At 36.8% G+C, this 20,994-nt stretch overlaps 1 protein-coding gene across 1 annotated transcript in view; it reads left to right on the top strand.

Annotated features, from left to right (window-relative positions):
- MTMR9 (myotubularin related protein 9) overlaps positions 1-15,831 on the top strand; it is a 56,993-nt gene extending 41,162 nt beyond the window's left edge. The window contains exons 8-10 of the mRNA XM_043982621.1: positions 914-1,134; positions 6,234-6,385; positions 14,722-15,831. Coding sequence (XP_043838556.1) covers positions 914-1,134; positions 6,234-6,385; positions 14,722-14,885 — 537 coding nt within the window. The 3' untranslated portion in view covers positions 14,886-15,831. The remainder of the gene's footprint in view (positions 1-913; positions 1,135-6,233; positions 6,386-14,721) is intronic.
- Positions 15,832-20,994: the final 5,163 nt, after the last annotated feature.

Here is a 20,994-nt window from a genome sequence, read left to right as displayed (position 1 = left end):
CCGCGTCACTTCCTGACTCCTGGTCTTGCCCTCAAAGACCTTCCCTTCATGGGCAGAACTCTTCTACAGTAAGTATCCAGCAGGTGGCGTCATTCCAATCGTTACAGAAGCAGACATGCTGCTTTGGAGGAATTGGAAAACTACTTTGACAATTTTGCTACTTGATTATGTTGTCCCACTTTGAAACCAAACTAAAATAATCCGGCCACATCTTTCCATGAACTTGGATTTATTCCTTAACCATGGTGACACATTTGGTTATCAGAAATGACTTGAAACTTTGAGTGTCTAAGGAAAAGCAGAGCTTATAACTGATCCTCCACTGGAAGAAATGAGAAAAGAGAGAGGACAGTCGTTTTTTTTCTTTCACCTATAGGATAATAGTCTTTTCACCTCTTATTTCTTGAGTTTTATAATTCTGGGAATTTGAGGCATAATGGTAGCCTGTGAACAAGGCCTTCTGCAGTCACTTGCCTTTGGGTCATAAACCCCAAGCCTAGTGTTTTACATATGTTCACATAAAAAGTACTTCAGACTTACTTGGTGGCAGCTTATTGCAATGGGATGTGCAGCTTTTCCATTGAATTTATTGTGGATGACAGCCTCTCCCAACAACACTTACTTGATTTTGGGTGGCCAGAGGTGTTTGAAGGATCATCATCTTTGGCATCTGGAAAGAAACATCTGGTGCCCCCAACCCTCTGTCAAGAAGAATTGTTTTTACCTGTACAACAGATAGAGGCTTTCTGTCAGCAGTGTAGTCTCTGCTGAAGAGACTTTCTCATTTAAAGAACCTTTCTGGAAGGGACCTTTCTTTCAGGGAGGATGCTCTTTGTGTCATTGACAGGCATGAGAGTAACAATTGTACTCTAATGTTCTCACTGTGGGACTTTGCATTACTCTTTACCTCTAGGCAGGCCATCCCTTCCAGCAGCGCTGTGCCCAGTCGGCATACTCCAACAGTAAGCAGAAGTGGGAAGCACCTGTGTTTTTTCTTTTCTTAGACTGCGTGTGGCAAATCTTGCGCCAGTTCCCTTGCTCCTTTGAATTTAACGAACACTTCCTCATCTTGCTGTTTGAGCACGCTTATGCCTCACAGTTTGGGACATTCTTGGGCAACAATGAAAGTGAAAGGTAAGCACATATCTCTGTTGCTCATAGCAGCAGCGTGTCTTACATGCTTTGTAGTGCCTGAGATATAAGACTAAGCTCTGTCTCCTTCTTTCTTTTAAGGTATCAGTGAAGACAAGTAATTATCTTACATACAATCATTTACATTATAAAACGTGCTACAACCCAGAACACAAAAATAACATGTTCTGTAGGAGTGTATATTCTCAAGATCATTCCTTTAAATTGCAGACACACTGAGTGGAATTCCATGGGTGGGTTTGGATTCTTGGGTTCTCCAGCAATGCCATTTTAAAAAATTGGCCTCACAAGGGGGCAGCTAGGTGGTGTAGTGGATAAAGCATCGGCCTTGGATTCAGGAGTACCTGAGTTCAAACCCAGCCTCAAGACACTTGACACTTAACTAGCTGTGTGACCCTGGGCAAGTCACTTAACCCTCATTGCCCTGCCCCCCCCCAAAAAAAATTGGTCTCACATAAACCCTCAGAATTGAAAGGGATTTCTTCCAGTGAGCCTTTCCACTTTTAGATTCCTCTGGTTATTGAGAAATTTCTCCCTACATCAAGGCAAAATCTACTTCACAATTTCAAACCAGTGCTTTTTTTTTCCTGGCTACTTGGGCCAAGCAGAGCAAGTCTATTAACATATTGGATACCACCATAGCTTTCCCATTTCACAAGCCTAATCATCACTAAGTCCTTAGGTTTATTTAGAAGATGCACCATGGAATGATCTTTACAAATATTGAGAAATTTCTCATCATTATACTAGCACTTATATAGCATTTTATGGCTTGCGAAGTACTTTTCTCATAATAGCACTGTGATATAGATGATGCAAGTAGTACTTCCATTTTGTAGATGAAGGAATTGAAGCCAGGAGAGTTTGTCCAAGGTCATATAACTAATAATTGTCCAAGCCAAGCCTTGAACCTCGGGTCTTCTGAATCCAGTGTCTCTGTTTCCACTACTCCAAATTAACCTTAATAAAGTATGACCCTCAAATTGCCTAATTTTGTCTTTTAAAAGAAAAAACTTTTCAACAATTTGTTAGCTATAAACAGATGATAGTGCATATTTATTTTTCATTGAGAACTATATTGACAAATACCTTAGTTACAATTTTCCTTTCTTAGGTCCAGCTCTCTTAATCCAGTTACCTTAGAGCCATTTGATGAGTTCTGCAGAAAGGTCTCTCAGGTCTCTATAGATAACTTGATTTAAGAAATTGCTACTGAATCTTCAAGTTCTTTATGTGTTTGATTTAGCAAGAATGGCTCCTTAGTGTTTGAACATGTTCATATTCCATGTCAGTGGTTGGTACAGGTGTTTTATTCCCAGGTTTCTCTTAATGGTATTGTGGTAGTAGGACAAGACTAGTTTGTTTTTAGGCATATTGAAGAACTAGTTCAAACTTTTATGTTTGTGGGGGAATGGAGCTACCAATGTCCTTTTGCATTAATGACTCAAAACTAATATTCTGTAAAACTTTCCTCAGGTCATAGAGTAAGGAAAGGGAACAAGCATGTATTAAGTGTCCACTATGTGCTGGGTGCTGTGTTAAGCACAGTTTTTTAAATTAATAGGGCTAGTTACTCATTTTCCATTTAAAGTTGATTTTCTAGAAATAGTTGCCCTCATTCATAGTAGTAAGGGATTTCTGTTGGAACTGTTATTGTAGCCAAAGTCCTGTCTTAATATCATGTCCTGTCTTAATATCAATAACACCTAATATCAAAGTCCTGTCTTAATATCAATAACACCTAATTCTTTATAATAAAACTGTTTACAATGTCCTACCAACAGCTTATGTTAGGAATAAAGACTTTTAGTGACAGATACAACTGTAAGATCATTTAATCCAATTCACTTATTTTATGTTGTTTTTGGTTTTTGGTTTTTTTTGCTGGGTAATGAGGGTTAAGTGACTTGTCCAGGATCACACAGCTAGTGTCAAGTGTCTGAGGTCAGATTTGACCTCCTGAATCCAGAGCCGGTGCTTTATCCACTGTGCCACCTAGCTGCTCCCTTGGTTCACTTATTTTAAAAGGGAAACTGAAGCCTGGGTAGGTAAAATAATTTGCTTGGGATCTCACATCAAGGGAATGGTAAAAATTCTTAGTCATTTTAGTGCTAACTACACTGCACCTTGAAGCAAGCCCTTGCCCTTCCCTGGGCCCATTTTCTACTCTAAGATGAAGGATTATCTCTATGGTCCCTTTCCAACTCTGATATTCCATGTTTTTGTGAGAGAGCCCAGCTGTGGGCTCTTATTTCAGTCACTAATCTTTCACCCCTCTTGAGCCTCTATTTCTTCCTTTAAAGTGAACAGAATAATAAAATGTCAGCATATTGAGGGCAGAGACTTTTGTTTTTGCCTTTATTGCCAGTGCCTAGCATAGTTTCTGGCACATAGGGGGCACTTAACAAATGATTGTTGACTAAATGACATCACTATGTTAACATGGCTTTGCTGATATGAATGCAGCAAAGTCTACCAATCAAAAAATCTGTATATCTGTATGTATAAAAGTCCATGTTTGGTGAAAATGTTTTCCTTATATTTGATCATTTAAACAATAAATGTTGGAGGATGGGGGGGTGAGTCTTTTCGTTCAGCTGTTGAGTTTGTTTTTCCCAGAAGTACGGATGGATGACTGGGATGGAGTTACTCTCCTTAGACTCATGATTTTTAGAGCAAACACCTTTTTCCAGAGGACAGTAAGTATAAAATGTATGGGCAGGGAGTAGAAGTAGGTAGTGATAGAGGCAGGGTAAGGGATGGCAAAAGTGGACACCCCAGCAGATTGAGAGATCTCTATGGACAAGGAGAAATGAAGGCTTAAGAGCAAAAACCCCAAAATTTAACCAGGAAGCTGAATTTTTAAAATTAGGCCTTTCTCTAACAAGAGCGCGGGGCCTGAAATCAGGAAGTTTCATCCAACTGAATTAAATCCAAACTCAGGCTCTTACTAGCTGTGTGACCCTGGGAAAGTCACTTAACCCTATTTTCCTCAGTTTCCTTATCTATAAAATGAAGGAAATGGCAAACTACTCCAGTATCTTTTCCAAGAAAACCCCAAATGGGGGTCACCAAGAGTAGGGTGTGACTGAAATGACTGAACAACAACAAAAGAACAAAGGCTAGCTCCCAGGGAGTAGATAGATTGGATAGAGAGGAATTGTAAAGTGGGGAAATCTTGTCAAATGACTCCAAGGAAACCCCTGAAATTCTATTGTGTAGTCAACAATCTCCCATTTTGGACTAAATAATAGCATGTTTTCAAAAACATGTCAGGCTAATTCCAGGAGGTGGAGGGGATAAATTGTTGACAGCAGTGTATTGTCTATCATGCTTCATTCTAAGTAGACCTTATGGGCTATTTCATTTTGCCCGTTGTGACCCTGGCTACTCAATATTTCTGTTAGATTTCAGTTTCCCATTCATCATATTATAGACAAAGCTGAAAGACTACAAGAATGGCAACTTTTACCTGTGTGTGTGTGTGTGTGTGTGTGTGTGTGTGTGTATACACGCATGCATGGGCGCAAGCTCTCAAGATCACTTGGAATTTCCATGACCCTGCATGGCAGAGAATTGGAAGTTGAGCCTTGGACCCTGCATATCTCTTAAAAAATGCAGCCTGAGACCCTTTGGAGATACAGCTAATTGGCTGCCTTAACCTTGCCTTTAGGGGCAGGGCTCTTTCCTGTCTAGTATTTGACCTACTCTGTTATTTTCTTCCCCCCCTTCTCAGTTTTTCCTCTCTGCTGCCACTTCTGCCACACCTTAATTAGAAATCATAGAATATTAGACCTGGAAGACCTTAGAGATCATCTAATTAGACTCATTAATTTTACAGAGGAAGAAATTTGTGAAGCCCAGAGAGATTGTGATTTGTTCAAGGTTACAGCTAGTTCATGGCAAAGCCAAAACTAGACAACTGGTTGCTTAGCTCTCTCTCTTCCTATTTTGACTACCTAAATAGTGGTCTACTATATTCTGATGGAGGGAGCCACAAACAGTATTGGTGGTTATAACCTTTGTCCTACCAATGTAAAAATACAAGAGTGCAGACATACTACTCATTGTTCAAGGGGACAGTATACAAGTTAGTGTGGTAAATATTTAAAACAATAATTGAAAAATCTGAGAATGGGAAGGCCTTTCTCTGTATTTCTTAAAGTCTTAGACTCTGATTTGTTTTGGTCTCTGCTATTATATAAGCTGTCTTTGTCATACCACTTAAAAAATAGAATGGAGAGACCTAAGCATGTGAGAATTTAAATGGTTCATGACCACATAATTTTCTCATAATTCAAAACTACTACTTGTTTAGCTCAAGTACAGTGTTTAGTTATCCTCCACAATGTTTATAATGCAGGGACTTTAAGGGGTAAAGGCCCATTTTAGAGTTGAATCTCAGGCTAACCAGAATTAGCAGAGAATATAAAAGTATTATGGCAACTTGTTTTAATGGTTATTTTTAGAAATAACCAAAAACCTTTTGTGTTTTTAAAAACCTTCCCAAAATAATAATAGGCTATTTTACCTTGTTCATAAATATGGCATAGTAAACATAATTGAACTTTTTTGGGGTAATTAAGGATCTTACTGTATTACAATTAAAAAAGTGAAATTTGACTATTTTCATATAATATGTACTGCCTTGTTCTTAAGTTTCAAGATTCTTAGCAACAGGAAATATCGGAAGTTTTTTGTCACTCAACAATTTAAAAATTTTATACTGCCCTAAGTCTAGTGAAGAAAAAAGGGAATAAATTTCTTTGAATGGATTTAAGTGGAATCCTCAACATAACTTAACCCAGCATGTGATTTCAGTCTTCCTTTCAAAATAGATTGCCTATACAAACAGTATCTCTGTGTTAATTCAAACTGAATTCGTTTAATTTACTAGGTAGTAACATTCTACAGGAATTTCTTTGAAAGTTTAATATATCAGTTTATATGTCTTAGCCTGCACAGAGGGGATGCTGTCCCAACATTACATAAAAGATTCCTTAAAAGGCTCCTTAAATAAAAGTATTTAACAGTGGCTAATTACTTTCATTTGGTCAGCAATAATTTCCTTCCTTTTTCAGGTGTAAATTGAAATTACAGCAGAAAACCATGTCTCTGTGGTCCTGGGTTAACAGACCCAGTGAACTGAGCAAATTCATTAATCCTCTTTTTGAAGCCAATAGCCTTGTCATCTGGCCTTCAGTTGCTCCACAGAGTCTTCAGTTATGGGAAGGTAAATTGTTCTTCCTTTTCAAATCTATTTTATTTCTAGTCAAATGTGCTATCTCTCTTTTTTGTTATGTGGCATTTTTTTATTTGAAAATGTAAAACGAGGGGTGGAGCCAAGATAGTAGAGAGAAGCCAGGAAGTTGCTGAGCTTTCCTGTGTTTCCCTCAAAAACAACATTAAATCCATCCTCTAAACAGATTCTGGAACTACAGAACCTACACAAAGACAGAGAGACAAAATCCTCCTACTTGAGATAATTTAGAAGACTTCAGGAAAGGTCTGTCTCACCTGGGTGAAAGGGGCAGCTCAGCACTGCACAGCACAGCTCAGCACAGGTTGGCTCAGTGGACAGCTCCATACTGCTGCAACTCAACACAGCTGAGCATGGTGCACCTGAAAGCAGTAAGAAGCTTGCAACAGTGACCCCTGTGCCCTAGGAGCAGACTTCAACTTTATAAGTTTACAAATAGGCTACAACATGAGCAAGAAACAAAAAAGGAACCTTACCATTGACAGCTTCTATGGTGAAAGGGAAGACCAAAACTCAAACTCAGATGAATTAGTCAAAATGTCTACAAGTGAAGACTCAAGTGGGAAGATGATCTTGTCTTAAGACCAAAAAGCCTTCTTTTAAGAACTCAAAAAGGCTTTTAAAAACCAAATGAGAGAGGTAGAAGAAAAAATAGAAATGAGAAAAATGAGTTACGCTGGAAAAAGAAGCACAAAAATTGACTGAGGAGAACAATTCCTTAAAAAAATATATAATTGGTCAGATGGAAAAAGAGGTGCAAAAGCTTACTGAGGAAAATAATGACTTAAAAAATTTAAATTGGGAAGATGGAAGCTAATAACTCCATGAAGTACCAAGAATCTGTCAAGCAGAATCAAAAGACTGAAAAAATAGAAGAAAATGTGAAATACCTCATTGGAAAAACAACTGACCTGGAAAATAGATCCAGGAGAGATAAGCTGAGAATTATTGGACTACCTGAAAGTCATGATCTAGAAAAGAGTCTAAACATCATATTATAGGAAATTATCAAGGAGAACTTCCCTGAAATTGTAGAATAAGAGGATAAAATTGTCATTGAAAGGATCCATTGATCACCTCCTGAAAGAGACCCCAAAAGGAAAACTTCAAAGAATATTGTAGACAAACTCAAGAATAATCAGGTGAAGGAGAAAATACTCCAAGCAGCCAGAAAGAAACCATTTAAATGTCATGGAGCCACAGTCAGGATTGCACAGGACCTGGCAGCTTCAACATTAAAGGATCACAGGGCTTGGAATATTATATTCAGGAAGGCAGTGGAGCTTGGATTACAACCCATAATCAACTACCCAGCAAAACTGAGCATTCTCTTTCAAGGGAAAAGATGGACATTCAATGAAATAAGGTACTTCCAAGGTTTCTTGAGAAAAAGACCAGAACTGAACAGATAGTTTGATCTCCAAATACAAGACTCAGAAATATAAAGAGGTAAATGGGGGGGCAGTTTGTTCAATGAGTTTAAACTGCTTATATCCCTATGAGAGAGGATAATACTTTTAACTCTTGGGATCTTTATCCCTGTTAAGGTATTGTTATTAAATTGACTTTGATGTGATGATATAAAGAAACTTAAGGGACAGAATAAAAGATTTGGGAGAGGTGGAATGGGGTTAATTACATCATATGAAGAGGTACAAAAAGAACCCATTACAATAGAAAGTTCAACCTTACTCTTATCAGATTTGGTTCACTCCCATTTGTATAAAGGAACTTAGCTTGCTCTTTAAGGAAACAAAAGGGGAAGGGGAAAAGGGTGGTATTGATAGAAGGGAGGGCAGAAGGTGGGGGGGGAGGGGCAAGAAAAGGAAGGACAGCTGATAAAACGGAGGACAGATTGAGGGAGGCAGTGCTCAGAAGCAAAACACGGGTCAAGAGGAATAGGGTAAAAAAAAGGAATAGGGTGAAAGAAGGGGAAAAAAGAGTACAAACAAAGGGGAAAAGAGGATAGAGGGAAATAAACAGTTAATAATCTTAATTGTGAATGTGAATGGGATGGACTCTCCCATAAAACAGAAGGGAATAGCAGATTGGATTGAAAATCAGAATCCTACAATATGTTGTTTACAAGAAACACATTTGAAGCAGAGAGGTCTACATAGAGTAAAGGTAAAAGGTTGGAGCAGAATATATTATGCTTCAGCTGAAGTAAAAAAAGCAGAGGTAGCAATTCTTATTTCAGACAAAGCAAAAGCAAAAATAGATCTAATTAAAAGAGATAAGGAAGGAAACTCCATCTAGCTAAAAGGTATGATGAATAATGAAGTAATATCAATACTAAACATGTATTCACCAAGTAGTATAGCATCCAGATTCTTAGAGGAGAAGTTAAATGAGTTACAAGAGGAAATAGACAGCAAAACTATACTAGTGGGGGATCTGAATCTTCTCCTCTCAGAATTAGATAAATCTAATCACAAAATAAATAAGAAAGAAGTTAAAGATGTGAATAGAATATTAGAAAAGTTAGATATGATATCTGGAGAAAACTAAATGGGGATAGAAGGAAATATGCCTTTTTCTCAGCTGTATATGGCACATACTCAAAAATTGACCACGTATTAGGGCACAAAAACCTCATAGTCAAATGTAGAAAGGCAGAAATAGTAAATGCATCTTTTTCAGATGATGATGCAATAAAAACTACATGTAATAAAGAACCATGGAAAGGTAGAATGAACATTAATTGGAAACTAAACAATCTTATCCTAAAGAATGAGTGGGTCTGGGGCAGATAGGTGGCGCAGTGGATAAAGCACCGGCCCTGGATTCAGGAGTACCTGAATTCAAATCCGGCCTCAGCCACTTGACACTTACTAGCTGTGTGACCCTGGGCAAGTCACTTAACCCCCATTGCCCCGCCCCCTGTTGAAGGGCTAAAATTCTAGCTAGTCTGTCTAAAATATCTAATGAGTGGTCGCCAATAAATTATAAGCTTTAGCAAGAGTTAGACTTTTAAGCATTTATTAAGGAGAATAAGAATTTGGTAAAGAGAGAGAAAGGCCTAGATTCTTATCTATTAAAGGGAGAGCACATTTCTAGCTCCGCTTTCCACCAGAGTCCAAAGGAAAGAGCCTGAGACAGAGTGCTAGTCCCTTCCTTCTTCCTCCCACTACCCAACGTCACTTCCTGATGCCAAAGAAAAGACTCCTGGTCTTGCCATGTGGGTGGAACTCTTCTACAGTAAGTCTCCAGCAGGTGGCGTCATTCCAATCGTTACAGTTCCCCGCTTTGTTTCCTCATAAAACGGTACGTTTCCTTGATGAAACAGTCAAAAATAACAGAATATAATAACCTATACTAACAATATAGAAAAGGGAGAGAGGAAAGTTTTGTCCAGAGGGGCGATTTTTTGTCCTCATGAACCGACGCTTTGACATTGGTCTTGCAAAGGGAGGGCCTCTGCAGAGAATACATGTTACAGATGGTGTATATTATAACAGAAAGAGAAAAGAGGAAAAAAAAACAACAAATCAAAACTGTTCATTTAAAGTCTCTGAAAGTCTTTTCTCAGATGTCCTCTAGGTGTAGTCGTGGAATGGAAGTCTTTTCAGGGGTTGATGTGTGGATGCTGGTAATCAGCCAGGAAAATTTCCTACAAAATTGAGCTTAACACAACTTTAAAATAACTTTGTCAATAATCAAATCAAACATAAAGCACCGGCCCTGGATTCAGGAGTACCTGAATTCAAATCCGGCCTCAGCCACTTGACACTTACTAGCTGTGTGACCCTGGGCAAGTCACTTAACCCCCATTGCCCCGCCCCCCAAAAAATCCTCCATAAAGAATGAGTGGATCGAACAACAAATCATAGAAACAATCAATAAGTTCATCTAAGAGAATGACAATAATGAGACAACATACCAAAACTTATGAGAGGTGTCCAAAGCAGTGCTTAGGGGAAATTTTATATCTCCAAATAATATCAATAAAAAAGAGAAAGAGGAGATCAGTGAATTGGGCATGCAACTAAAAAAGCTAGAAAAAGAACAAATTAAAAATCCCCAATTAAATACTAAATTAGAAATCCTGAAAATCAAAGGAGAAATTAATAAAATTGAAAACAATAAAACCAAGAGCTGGTTTTATGAAAAAAACAATAAAATAGATAAATCTTTGGGTCATTTGATTAAAAAAGAAAAAAGAAAGAAGAGGGGCAGCTAGGTGGCACAGTGGCCCTGGATTTCAGAAGGACCTGAGTTCAAATCCAGCCTCAGACACTTAACACTAGCTTTGTGATCCTGGGAAAGTAACTTAACCTCAATTGCCTCACCAAAAAAAAAAAGAAAGAAAGAAGAAAACCAAATTAGCAGTATCAAAAATGAGAAGGGTGAATTCACCACTAATGAAGTGGAAATTAAAGCAATAATTAGGAGCTATTTTGCCCAACTGTATGCTAATAAATTTGACAATCTAAATTAAATGGATGAATATTTACAAAAAATACAAATTGCCCAGGTTAACTGAAGAGGAAATAAAATTCTTAAATAGGCCCATTTTAGAAAAAAAAAATTGAACAAGCCATCAATGAACTCCCTAAGAAAAAATCTCCAGGGCCAGATGGGTTTACAAGTGAATTCTACCAAACATTTAAAGAACAATTAATTCCAATACTATACAAACTGTTTGCAAAAATAGATGAAAAAGTTCTACCAAATTCCTGTTATGACACAAATATAGTGTTGATACCAAAACAGAGGAAGAAAATTACAGACCAATTTCCCCAATGAATATTGATGCAAAAATCTTAAATAAAATATTAGTAAGGAGATCACAGCAAGTGATCACCAGGATGATACTCTATGATCAGGTGGGATTTATAACAGGAATACAAGGCTGGTTCAGCATTAGAAAAACTATTAATATAATCAACCACATCAATAACAAAACCATATAATTATCTCAGTAGATGCAGAGAAAGCTTTTGACAAAATACAACACTCATTCCTATTAAAAACACTAGAGAGCATAGGAATCGGTGGAGCTTTCCTTAAAATAATAAGCACTATCTACCTAAAACCATCAGCAAACATATGTAATGGTGATAAGTTAGAGGCCTTCCCAATAAGATCAGGGGTGAAACAGGGATGTCCATTATCACCTCTATTATTTAATATTGTACTAGAAATGTTAGCTATAGCAATAAGAGAAGAAAATAGAATTAAGGGAATTAGAATAGGCAAGGAGGAAACAAAACTTTCATTCTGTAGATGATACGATGGTATACTTAGAGAATCCTAAAGAATCAACTAAAAAACTGCTTGAAACAATTAACAATTTTAGTAAAGTTGGAGGATATAAAATAAACCCAGACAAATCAATGGCATTTCTATACATGACCAACAAAGCTCAGCAGCAAGAGATAAAAAGAGAAATTCCATTTAAAGTAACTGTAGACAATATAAAATACTTGGGAGTCTACTTGCCAAGACAAACCCAGGAACTCTATACAATTACAAAACAGTTTTCACACACATAAAATCAGATCTATGTAATTGGAAAAGTATCAGTTGCCCATGGATAGGCTGAGCTAATATAATAAAAATGACAATTCTACCTAAATTAATTTACTTCTTCAGTGCCATACCAATCAGACTACCTAAAAATTATTTTATAGAGCTAGAAAAAATAATAACAAAATTCATCTGGAAAAACAAAAGGTCAAGAATATCAAGGGAACTAACAAAAAAATGCACAGGAAGATGGGCTAGCCATACCAAATTTGAAGCTATAATATAAAACAGCAATCATCAAAACTATTTGGTACTGGCTAAGAAATGGAGTGGTGGATCAGTAGAATAGGTTAGGCACAGGAGACACAGTAGTAAATTACTATAGTAATCTACTGTTTGATAAACCCAAAGACTCTAGCTTCTGGAATAGGAACTCAGTATTTGACAAAAACTGCGGGAAAACTGGAAGTTCTCTAATTTTTACCACAATAGTATGGCGGAAACTAGGCATAGACCAACATCTTACACCTTATACAAAACCAAAATCAAAATGGGTTCAAGATTTAGACATAAAGTGTGATACCATAGATAAATTAGGAGAGAAAGGAATAGTTTACCTCTTAGATCTATGGAGAGGAAAACGATTTATGTCCAAAGAAGAGATAGAGAATATTATGAAATGCAAGATGGAAGACTTTGATTACATTAAATTAAAAGGGTTTTTGTATGAACAGAAGCAATGCAGCCAAAATTAGAAGGGGGATGGAAAATTGGGAAATAGTTTTTCAGCCAGTATTTCTGATAAAGGCCTCATTTCTAAAATATATAGGGAACTAAATAAAATTTATAAGAATGCAAGTCATTCATTTCCCAGTTGAGAAATGGTCAAAGGATATGAACAGGCAGTTTTCTGATGAAGACGTCAAAGCTATCTATTGCCATATGAAAAAAAAAGCTCTAAATCACTATTGATCAGAGAAATGCAAATTAAAACAACTCTGAGGTACCACCTGACACCTATCAGATTGGCTAATATGACAAAAAATGGAAAATAATAAATGTTGGAGAAGCTGTGGAAAAAATTGGAACACTAATGCTTTTTTTTTTTTTTTTTTTGGTGAGGCAATTAGGGTTGAGTGACTTGCCCAGGGTCACACAGCTAGTAAGTGTCAAGTGTCTGAGGCTGGATTTGAACTCAGGTACTCCGGACTCCAGGGCTGGTGCTTTATCCACTGCGTCACCTAGCTGCCCCACACTAATGCATTGTTGGTGGAGCTGTGAACTGTTCCAGCCATTCTGGAGAACAATTTGGAACTATGCCCAACGGGCTATGGGACCGTTCATACTCTTTCACCCAGTGGTACCACTGCTAGGTCTGTATCCTAAAGAGACCATAGAAAAGGGGAAAGGGCCCACATGTACAAAGATATTTATAGCAGCTCTCTTTGTGGTGACAAAGAATTGGAAATTGAGGAAATGCCCATCAGTAGGTGAATGGCTAAACAAATTCTGGTATATAAATGTAATGGAATACTATTGTGTTGTAAGAAACAATGATCAGGCGTTCAAAAAAACCTGGAAAGACTTATATGAAGTGATGCTGACTGAGAGGAGCAGAACCAGTAGAACATTGTACACAGTAACAGCAACATTGTGTCATCAACAATGGGGATAGACTTGGCTCTTCTCAGCAGTGCAACAATCCAAAACAGTTTCAAAGAACTCATGATAGAAAATGTTCTCAACATCCAGAAAAAAGAACTGTGAATTATGAATGCAGATTGAACCATACTGTTTCTACTTTTGGACTGTTTTTTTTCCTTCTTTTTTGAGGTTTTTCCCCTTGTGCTCTGATTCTTCTTTCACAAGATGACTAATGTAGAAATATGTTTAATGTGATTGTACATATATAACATATCAGACTGTTTTCCCATCTTGGGAGGGAGGGTGGGAGAAAAATTTGGAACTAAAAATCTTGTGAAAACAAATGTTGAAAACTATCTTTATATGTAACTGGAAAATAATAAAATACTTTAAAAAGGAAAAAAAAAAGAAAATGGTGAAGCTACCAGCTGGGCCTATAGTTTTATTAGGTTCTGTACTTCTATGTATCCCTTAGTTAACTCTGTACCTGTAATATTCAGGCTTCTTGTGGTTAGTAGCACAGATTATTTAGAGGAATATTCTGTGATTATGTAGCAGAGCAAAAGAAGCTGGACCACATGGAATTTGAGCCTACAATACCTTAATTGATAAGAGTATCCACTTGGCTCAAATATTCTCCACAGGTGGAAAGGTAGAGTGGACAGCCTACTAGAAGTCAGATGACATTGGTTTCTAGTTCTAGCACTAGCCATGTGATCAAGTCACTCAATTTCTTCAACTCAAGTTTATTTACATAGTGGAGCTAATAATGCCTACTTAATAGGGTTACTGTGGAGATCAGATGAAACATGTGTTTGTAAAAAGTTGTTCAAATGTAAAATATTATTGTTTTAGATAATATCATTAAGTGAAATACCACCTGTGCTTTAAACATTTTTTAATGTAGTTTCATGCAGTTTGTATATGCCACAGCCATTTAAACACTAGGTATTTGTAGAAGAATCCTTTAGACCAATGATACATGTGAGTGTTTTGATGAACCTTTGTCAGTCACTAGCAGGTAATATGGAAAATTATTATGTCACCTTATCTGAACCTCTTTAATAAACAATTGGATAATCCTCAATTTGGAATTATAGAAGTATAAACCTTTGTAGAGGAGGAAGATTATCATTCTTATTATTCCATAAATATAATATTAATTCATTGTTTCCCCTTTTTGGTTTCAATAGGTGTATTCCTACGATGGAACAGATCCTCCAAGTATCTGGATGAAGCCTATGAGGAAATGATTAATATAATTGAATATAACAAGGAATTACAGGCAAAAGTAAATACCCTTAGAAGGCAATTGGCAGAGCTAGAAACAGAAGATGGGATGCAGGAAAGCCCCTAAGATATCCCTTTATGGCCCTACAGTTGGAACCTTTTCCATCTCTTTCCTTCCCTTTAAGCCTTCTCCTGTTTTCCTGTAGTTCATCTTTACACTGAAGCTTGGAATATGTTTAAATGGTGGGACTGATCTGATGTAATAGATTTCTCAACACCTCACTGATGAAATCTATAACCATTACTTACTTACCTTACATAAGGCCTCTTAGGTTGCTTCACTTTGGGGAAAAGAGGAGGGTGATAGTCATTCTAGTTGACATTTAAGTGGTGGCATGTTTCCTGCCATTCCTACTACAGACTGCTCATACTTCAATGTAAGCTTAAGCTTATCCATTTTAATTTAAATTTTATATGGATGGCCAGCTGTGGACAAAGACAAAAGTCCATTTAATTCAAGGATTAGATCTGGCTTTTGTTTTTTTGTCTTGATATCAGACTTCTGTATGCTTCAGGTGCAAAAACATGGGTTTTCAAGGCTTGTTTTATTTAAACATCTTTTCAAACAATGGCCTTTGTCTTATAAAAATGGGTTTGCATCTTCTTTTTAACATCATTCCCACTGACAAAGCTAAATTTATTCTACATTCAGTTTATACAGTAATGTCATCATTTCATTGTAGTAGGACTATTGCCTTTCAGAGATAAGCCAGGTAGTCTGATGGGATTCCACTTAAGAATTAAATTTATTGAACTGTAAACACTAAATCAGAGTTGGAAGAATGTGCAATATTGACATTAAGTCGGGGGGGGGGGGGTTGTTTTGTTTTTTTAAGTTTCTTGGCCATACTTTCTAGAAGCGAACATAATATATGAGGGTCAGAAAAGAAAAATATCATTTGGAAGAGGTCATAATTTACATTTTAAAAAATGGTTACCTTTAACCAGAGATGCACTGCCCTTGTCTGATGTTCTCATTGCACTGGGTTTTTGCCTTTCTTTTTTTTATTTTTAATAAAAAATAGGAGTTGACTAATATTAAGGTTACAGCCTTTATGGTGATTTTTGTCACAATGTGTTTTTGTCTTGACTATGCTAAATTGTCCATGTTCTGTGTTAAGCAAATGTGATTTAAGGAAGAAGAAACTATGTGATTGTGATGTAGCACCACATTTTAAATTTCAGAAACTTGGTAGATTAAAAGATTTTCAAATGTTATACAAAAGCATTAATGACTTATTTATTCTGGTTTGGGTTTTTTCTTCTGGTCAGCTCTAGAAAATTTATTGCCAAGGTTTTTCAATGTTTTTTTTGTTTAACAAAATTATTAGTATTTTTTACTCTTTAAGAGAACACTGTGAAAGATTAGGCTTTAATACCAACTTGTCATAACACCTATACATATAACATTTTTAGTGTAGAGTGCTGAAACATAACCCAGATTTAATGCTACTGTATGTTGTGGAAAAGGATAAACTTTCTGCTCTCTATTCTTGAATGTAAATCTGTGGGGGCAGCTAGGTGGCACAGTGGATAAAGCAATGGCCCTGGATTCAGGAGGACCTGAGTTCAAATCCGACCTCAAACACTTGACACTTACTAGCTGTGTCATGCTGGGCAAGTCACTTAACCCCATTTGCCCCACAAAAAAAAAAAAAAAAAGAATGTAAATCTGTGACCACAGTAGCCCTAGAAACTGGCAAATACATGCTGCTTCTCCCCACCCTATCCAGAAATGTGATCCTGCCACTTTAAAAATTCCTCTTCTTTTCATTCCTTCCCCTGGCTGGTTAGCACTAATTTGAAAACTGTCTTTAGTGAGAAGTTCCTTGTAGATATTTTAGAATGGCTGGCCTCTCAGGCTATAGCTGTGAACCTTGGGGCATAGTAGGCCTCACTGAAAGACTAAGGCAAGAAAGGGAATTGAGATCTGTGCGTAAATAGACTAAAGCTAGTTATGTACAGTGTAAATGTATATGTATATAAAATTTAGAAGACAGACACAGGAGGAAAACTTTATGTAAGTCCTGAGAATGACCTGCTACTTTCCAAACACATCTAAACCTGGTTTTCTCTTTCTTTCAGTTCACCTAGGTATAAGGGAAAGAACATCAGGAGATTTCTTAGTGACTCTCTAAAAATAGTTAATACAACATGTGGTCCACAGGAACTACATAGGGAGGTATAGGGGCTGTTTATTCCTAGGTCCTAGTGATGGGGAACATTGGCATATCATCATCCCTGGTGAGCAAGTATAATGAATGTCTGAGCCAGAGTTCTATAATAGTAAGGGACATAAAATCTGCTCCCTCTTTCTCTTCCTAAAAACAGGTGCTAGCACATGAGGACTGTTAAGATGTTGTATGATTTGTGCATTGTAGTATACATTTGCAGATAGAAATCTCATGATTTGAGAGCCACTTGAGGCAAGTTTGAACCACCTGAAGTGTCCTCTGGATATGTGAAAAAATACTATAAAATAATAAATTACCTCTGACTTGATTAAGCAGAACCAAACAAAAGAGTTGAACCTATTAGAATGTGCTTGTGAGATATTAGTGTTTTCATAAGACTCTTTAGATAAAAGCCTTAGGCTTAGGGGATTGTACTAAACAAGGTCCCCTGTTTTTTCATCTGTGCTGATCATTACATGAGGTTTTTTCATGTGTAATGGACACCTTCACTAGTCTTCAGTGTTGAAGGTGCTGGTTTATATTTTTAGTTGTATTTGAAAGCATCTGAAAGGGAAATAAAAAGCAAATGTGTAATCACTGTCTTCCAGTAGTACATAAAAAAGAATCTTTTAACCTAAGTTTAGGGTAGTTTCTTATCCAGGTCCTTAATCTGTATGATTTCTACTTATAATCTCTATTCCCCAGTTAATCAGTTCTCTGAATCCTGATTTTTTTATTATCAACTCGTCCTTATGGTTTTCCAAGATAGAGAACTTTTCTATAACATTACTGATTCCAGTTTTGTTATTTGTAATTAGAAGATAATGCTATAGGTTTGGAAAACATAGGGTTGGTTAAACTAGGGTTAAAATTTTGTTGTTGTTTGTTTCCGTGGCAAAAGCCATCATATATAGTAATATTTGTGTCATAATGAGCTTTTTGCCTTCATGAAATGCATACATTTAAGGCAGTCATGCGGAAACTATAAGCTTTGTTGCCAAATTGAAAATTAACAACATTAAGTCACTTCAAAATTCAGTTTATTCTTAAGTTTTAAAGGTAATTTAGATGAACAATGTTAGACAATCTTTATATTTGTTCATAATCTCATGTTGGGGAGATTTCTTTTATAATCGATCTTTGGACTTTGAGGTCTGGATTAATAAGAATATGTGGATTCCAAGTGAGTTCAGCTTAGGTGATGAAATGCAGTAGAAGTCTGTTGACTTCTTTTGCATAAATAAGGAGTAGATGTCTCTATTTTGGCACATAAATGCCCATGAAACCATTTAAGGAAGAATAGTTTTCTTAAATTACCTGAAATGAAAACTTTTCAGTTTTATGGAATGGATACTACAAGAAAGCAAAATGCTTATTCCTTATCTATCAGACTGGATTCATTCTCTCCTGGACCAAAAGTGAGCTAGTTGTTAAGATAGTTTGTCCCTTGGTCTGGCAACATGAGTCCTGTGACAAGTAATGGAAGTCCATTCAGTACATTCAATAAGTGACTTGTCTAGCCTTTGTATCTCAAGGTTATTCAGATTTGGTGGGTTTTTCCCCCTTTTTCCTTTGTCTATTTGAGGTACACGTATAGTGATTTTTGTCTACTTTTGTTAATACCTGTCTTTTCAAGACATTTCCTTGTTTATGTTTTTATTTAATTCTCCATCTTCATCACATAGTGGGAAGACTGGTTTTGGCTTCAACAGAAAAGACAGACATTCAGTCTCATCTTTTTTCTTTCATAAAAACTCCTGTCATCTCTGTTCTCACCAGTAAGGCCTTACAGCCTTCATAAAATACATGACAGCCCCCTTTAAATAGGTAATCCAAAGTAGTCTTTTGAAACATTTCAGGTTCTTGAGCTCTGTACTCATTACTATAAGTTCCTATTTAGGAAACAACCATTCCTCCTTCAGAACTAAACATTTATGAAATGTTTCTTTTTCTCTTTGTGGAGGAAAATGGTATTCACTACATACAAATTCTCTACTGTCCTGAGAAGTGATTTCTGATGGGCTTTTAGAGTGAACAAAATTTATGTTTGACTATTTGTAAATCCAAAGAATGGTGTATGAAGATTTGAAACAATTCGATTCCTCAGTACAGTAGGGCCTGTCTGTCTGACCATAACAACACTTGCTTCTGGTTCAAGCTATATGCATTCTGGGAGAGTTATTGCTCAACACTAGTACATGCTAGACCTCATTGCTTAGAATCCTTGTAGATCTTATGCCATTTATAATAAAAATGTTGTACTTGCACAATTTAGATTAAATATATTTCCTTATTAGCCAGGTATTTGGATTGTACTCTTGATATATTTGAATGTGACTCTTGGGTTCAAGTGCACTATTACTATTCGTATCCCATAAAATGAAGTCACACCATATAACATACTGGTATCTGTAATGTATCTTTTGCTAAACCTTAGAGTGCTGTTAATGCACAGGTTCCTCTACAGAGCATCTGTCTTTTACTGTTGGAGAAAGATACTCTTCACTTTTATAAATCTGTGTAACATTTTAATATTCTTTGTAATGTTCAAGTCATAGTCGTTAAATAATGCAAACTAAATGGTAGATGTGTTTCCATCCTAAATCATCTTGAGTCAGCTGTTTTGTCAAGTGTGGTTTTATCGACTTGAAAGAAATCTTGTCATCTCAAGTGTTTGTGTTATTGTTGGTGCCTTGTTTTGTGTATGGTGTTTTTCTTCCACAGAAAGGAGAGCGACACCAAGTCTAGTGTTAAATTTCTATAGATAACTATTAATAAACTTTAAACCTAATCAGATGCTGAAAAATTAAGCTGCCATCTGACTTTAGTTTTTTCAAAGACCTATAAAAAAGTTGGTAGAAAATATTTGAATTAAAATCTGACTGTGTTTAAATATATATATTGTTTTAATTCCAGCAGTTGTTTTCCTTTTCATCTACTTTCTTTTTCTTTCTTTCTTTTTTTTTTTTTTTTTTTGTGGGGCAATGAGGGTTAAGTGACTTTCCCAGGGTCACATAGCTAATAAGTGTCAAGTGTCTGAGGCTGGATTTGAACTCAGGTCCTCCTGAATCCAGGGCCAGTGCTTTATCTACTACAACACCTAGCTGCCCCCTTTTCATATACTTTCAACCTGTTCCATTCTTGTTCCTTAAGATTTGAGATTAAAATTAAATATCTTGGGGCAGCTAGGTGGTGTAGTGGATAGAGCACCAGCCCTGGAGTCAGGGAGACCTGAGTACAAATCCAGCCTCAGGCACTTACTAGTTGTGTGACTCTTGGCAAGTCACTTAACCCTGATTGTCTCTTCCTGTTTCCCCCCAAATTAAACATCTGCAGAAAGTTTACCTGCATCAAGTTTTCAGAATAGAGGCCTGAGGTAACTGCCTACAATTCAGAAGTTCCCAGGGGAGGATTATATTAAAAGCAAGAGACCATGTGACCCAGCCGCACTTATGAATTCGAACATTGAACTAGATGTGGGGCTACAAACAATTAAAGGAAAGGTCAGTAGTTAAGATGTGTCAGGGTAGTATATCTCACCTGCTGCTCTCATATTTGTCTCCTATCTTTGGGAAGGCCAGGATGCTAAATCATTGGACAACAATATAAATTTCAAAACTTCTAAGATTCACACCTCAGAGATACACCCCCATATGCACAATCTATGAATTGCTACATTTTCCTAGAGAAGTTCAAATATGTGCACCTCACACTTTCCCTTTATATTTCCTAATAATAAAATCATGAGTCATTGTCTAGAGTACTGTTTGAATTCTTCATTAGGAAATAATTGGGGGGGGTGGCTAGGTGGCGCAGTGGATAGAGCACCGGCCCTGGAGTCAGGAGTACCTGAGTTCAAATCCAGCCTCAGACACTTAACACTTACTAGCTGTGTGACCCTGGGCAAGTCACTTAACCCCAATTGCCTCACAAAAAAAATAATAATAATTGGGGGGACAGAGCCAAGATGGTGGAGGAAAGGCAGTGAGCTCTTGAACTCGT

The sequence above is a fragment of the Dromiciops gliroides genome, chromosome 2 (assembly GCF_019393635.1).
Source record: "Dromiciops gliroides isolate mDroGli1 chromosome 2, mDroGli1.pri, whole genome shotgun sequence".
Taxonomy (NCBI): domain Eukaryota; kingdom Metazoa; phylum Chordata; class Mammalia; order Microbiotheria; family Microbiotheriidae; genus Dromiciops; species Dromiciops gliroides.
Note: the sequence above shows the minus strand (reverse complement) of the source record. Positions and strands in the feature narration are given on the sequence as shown.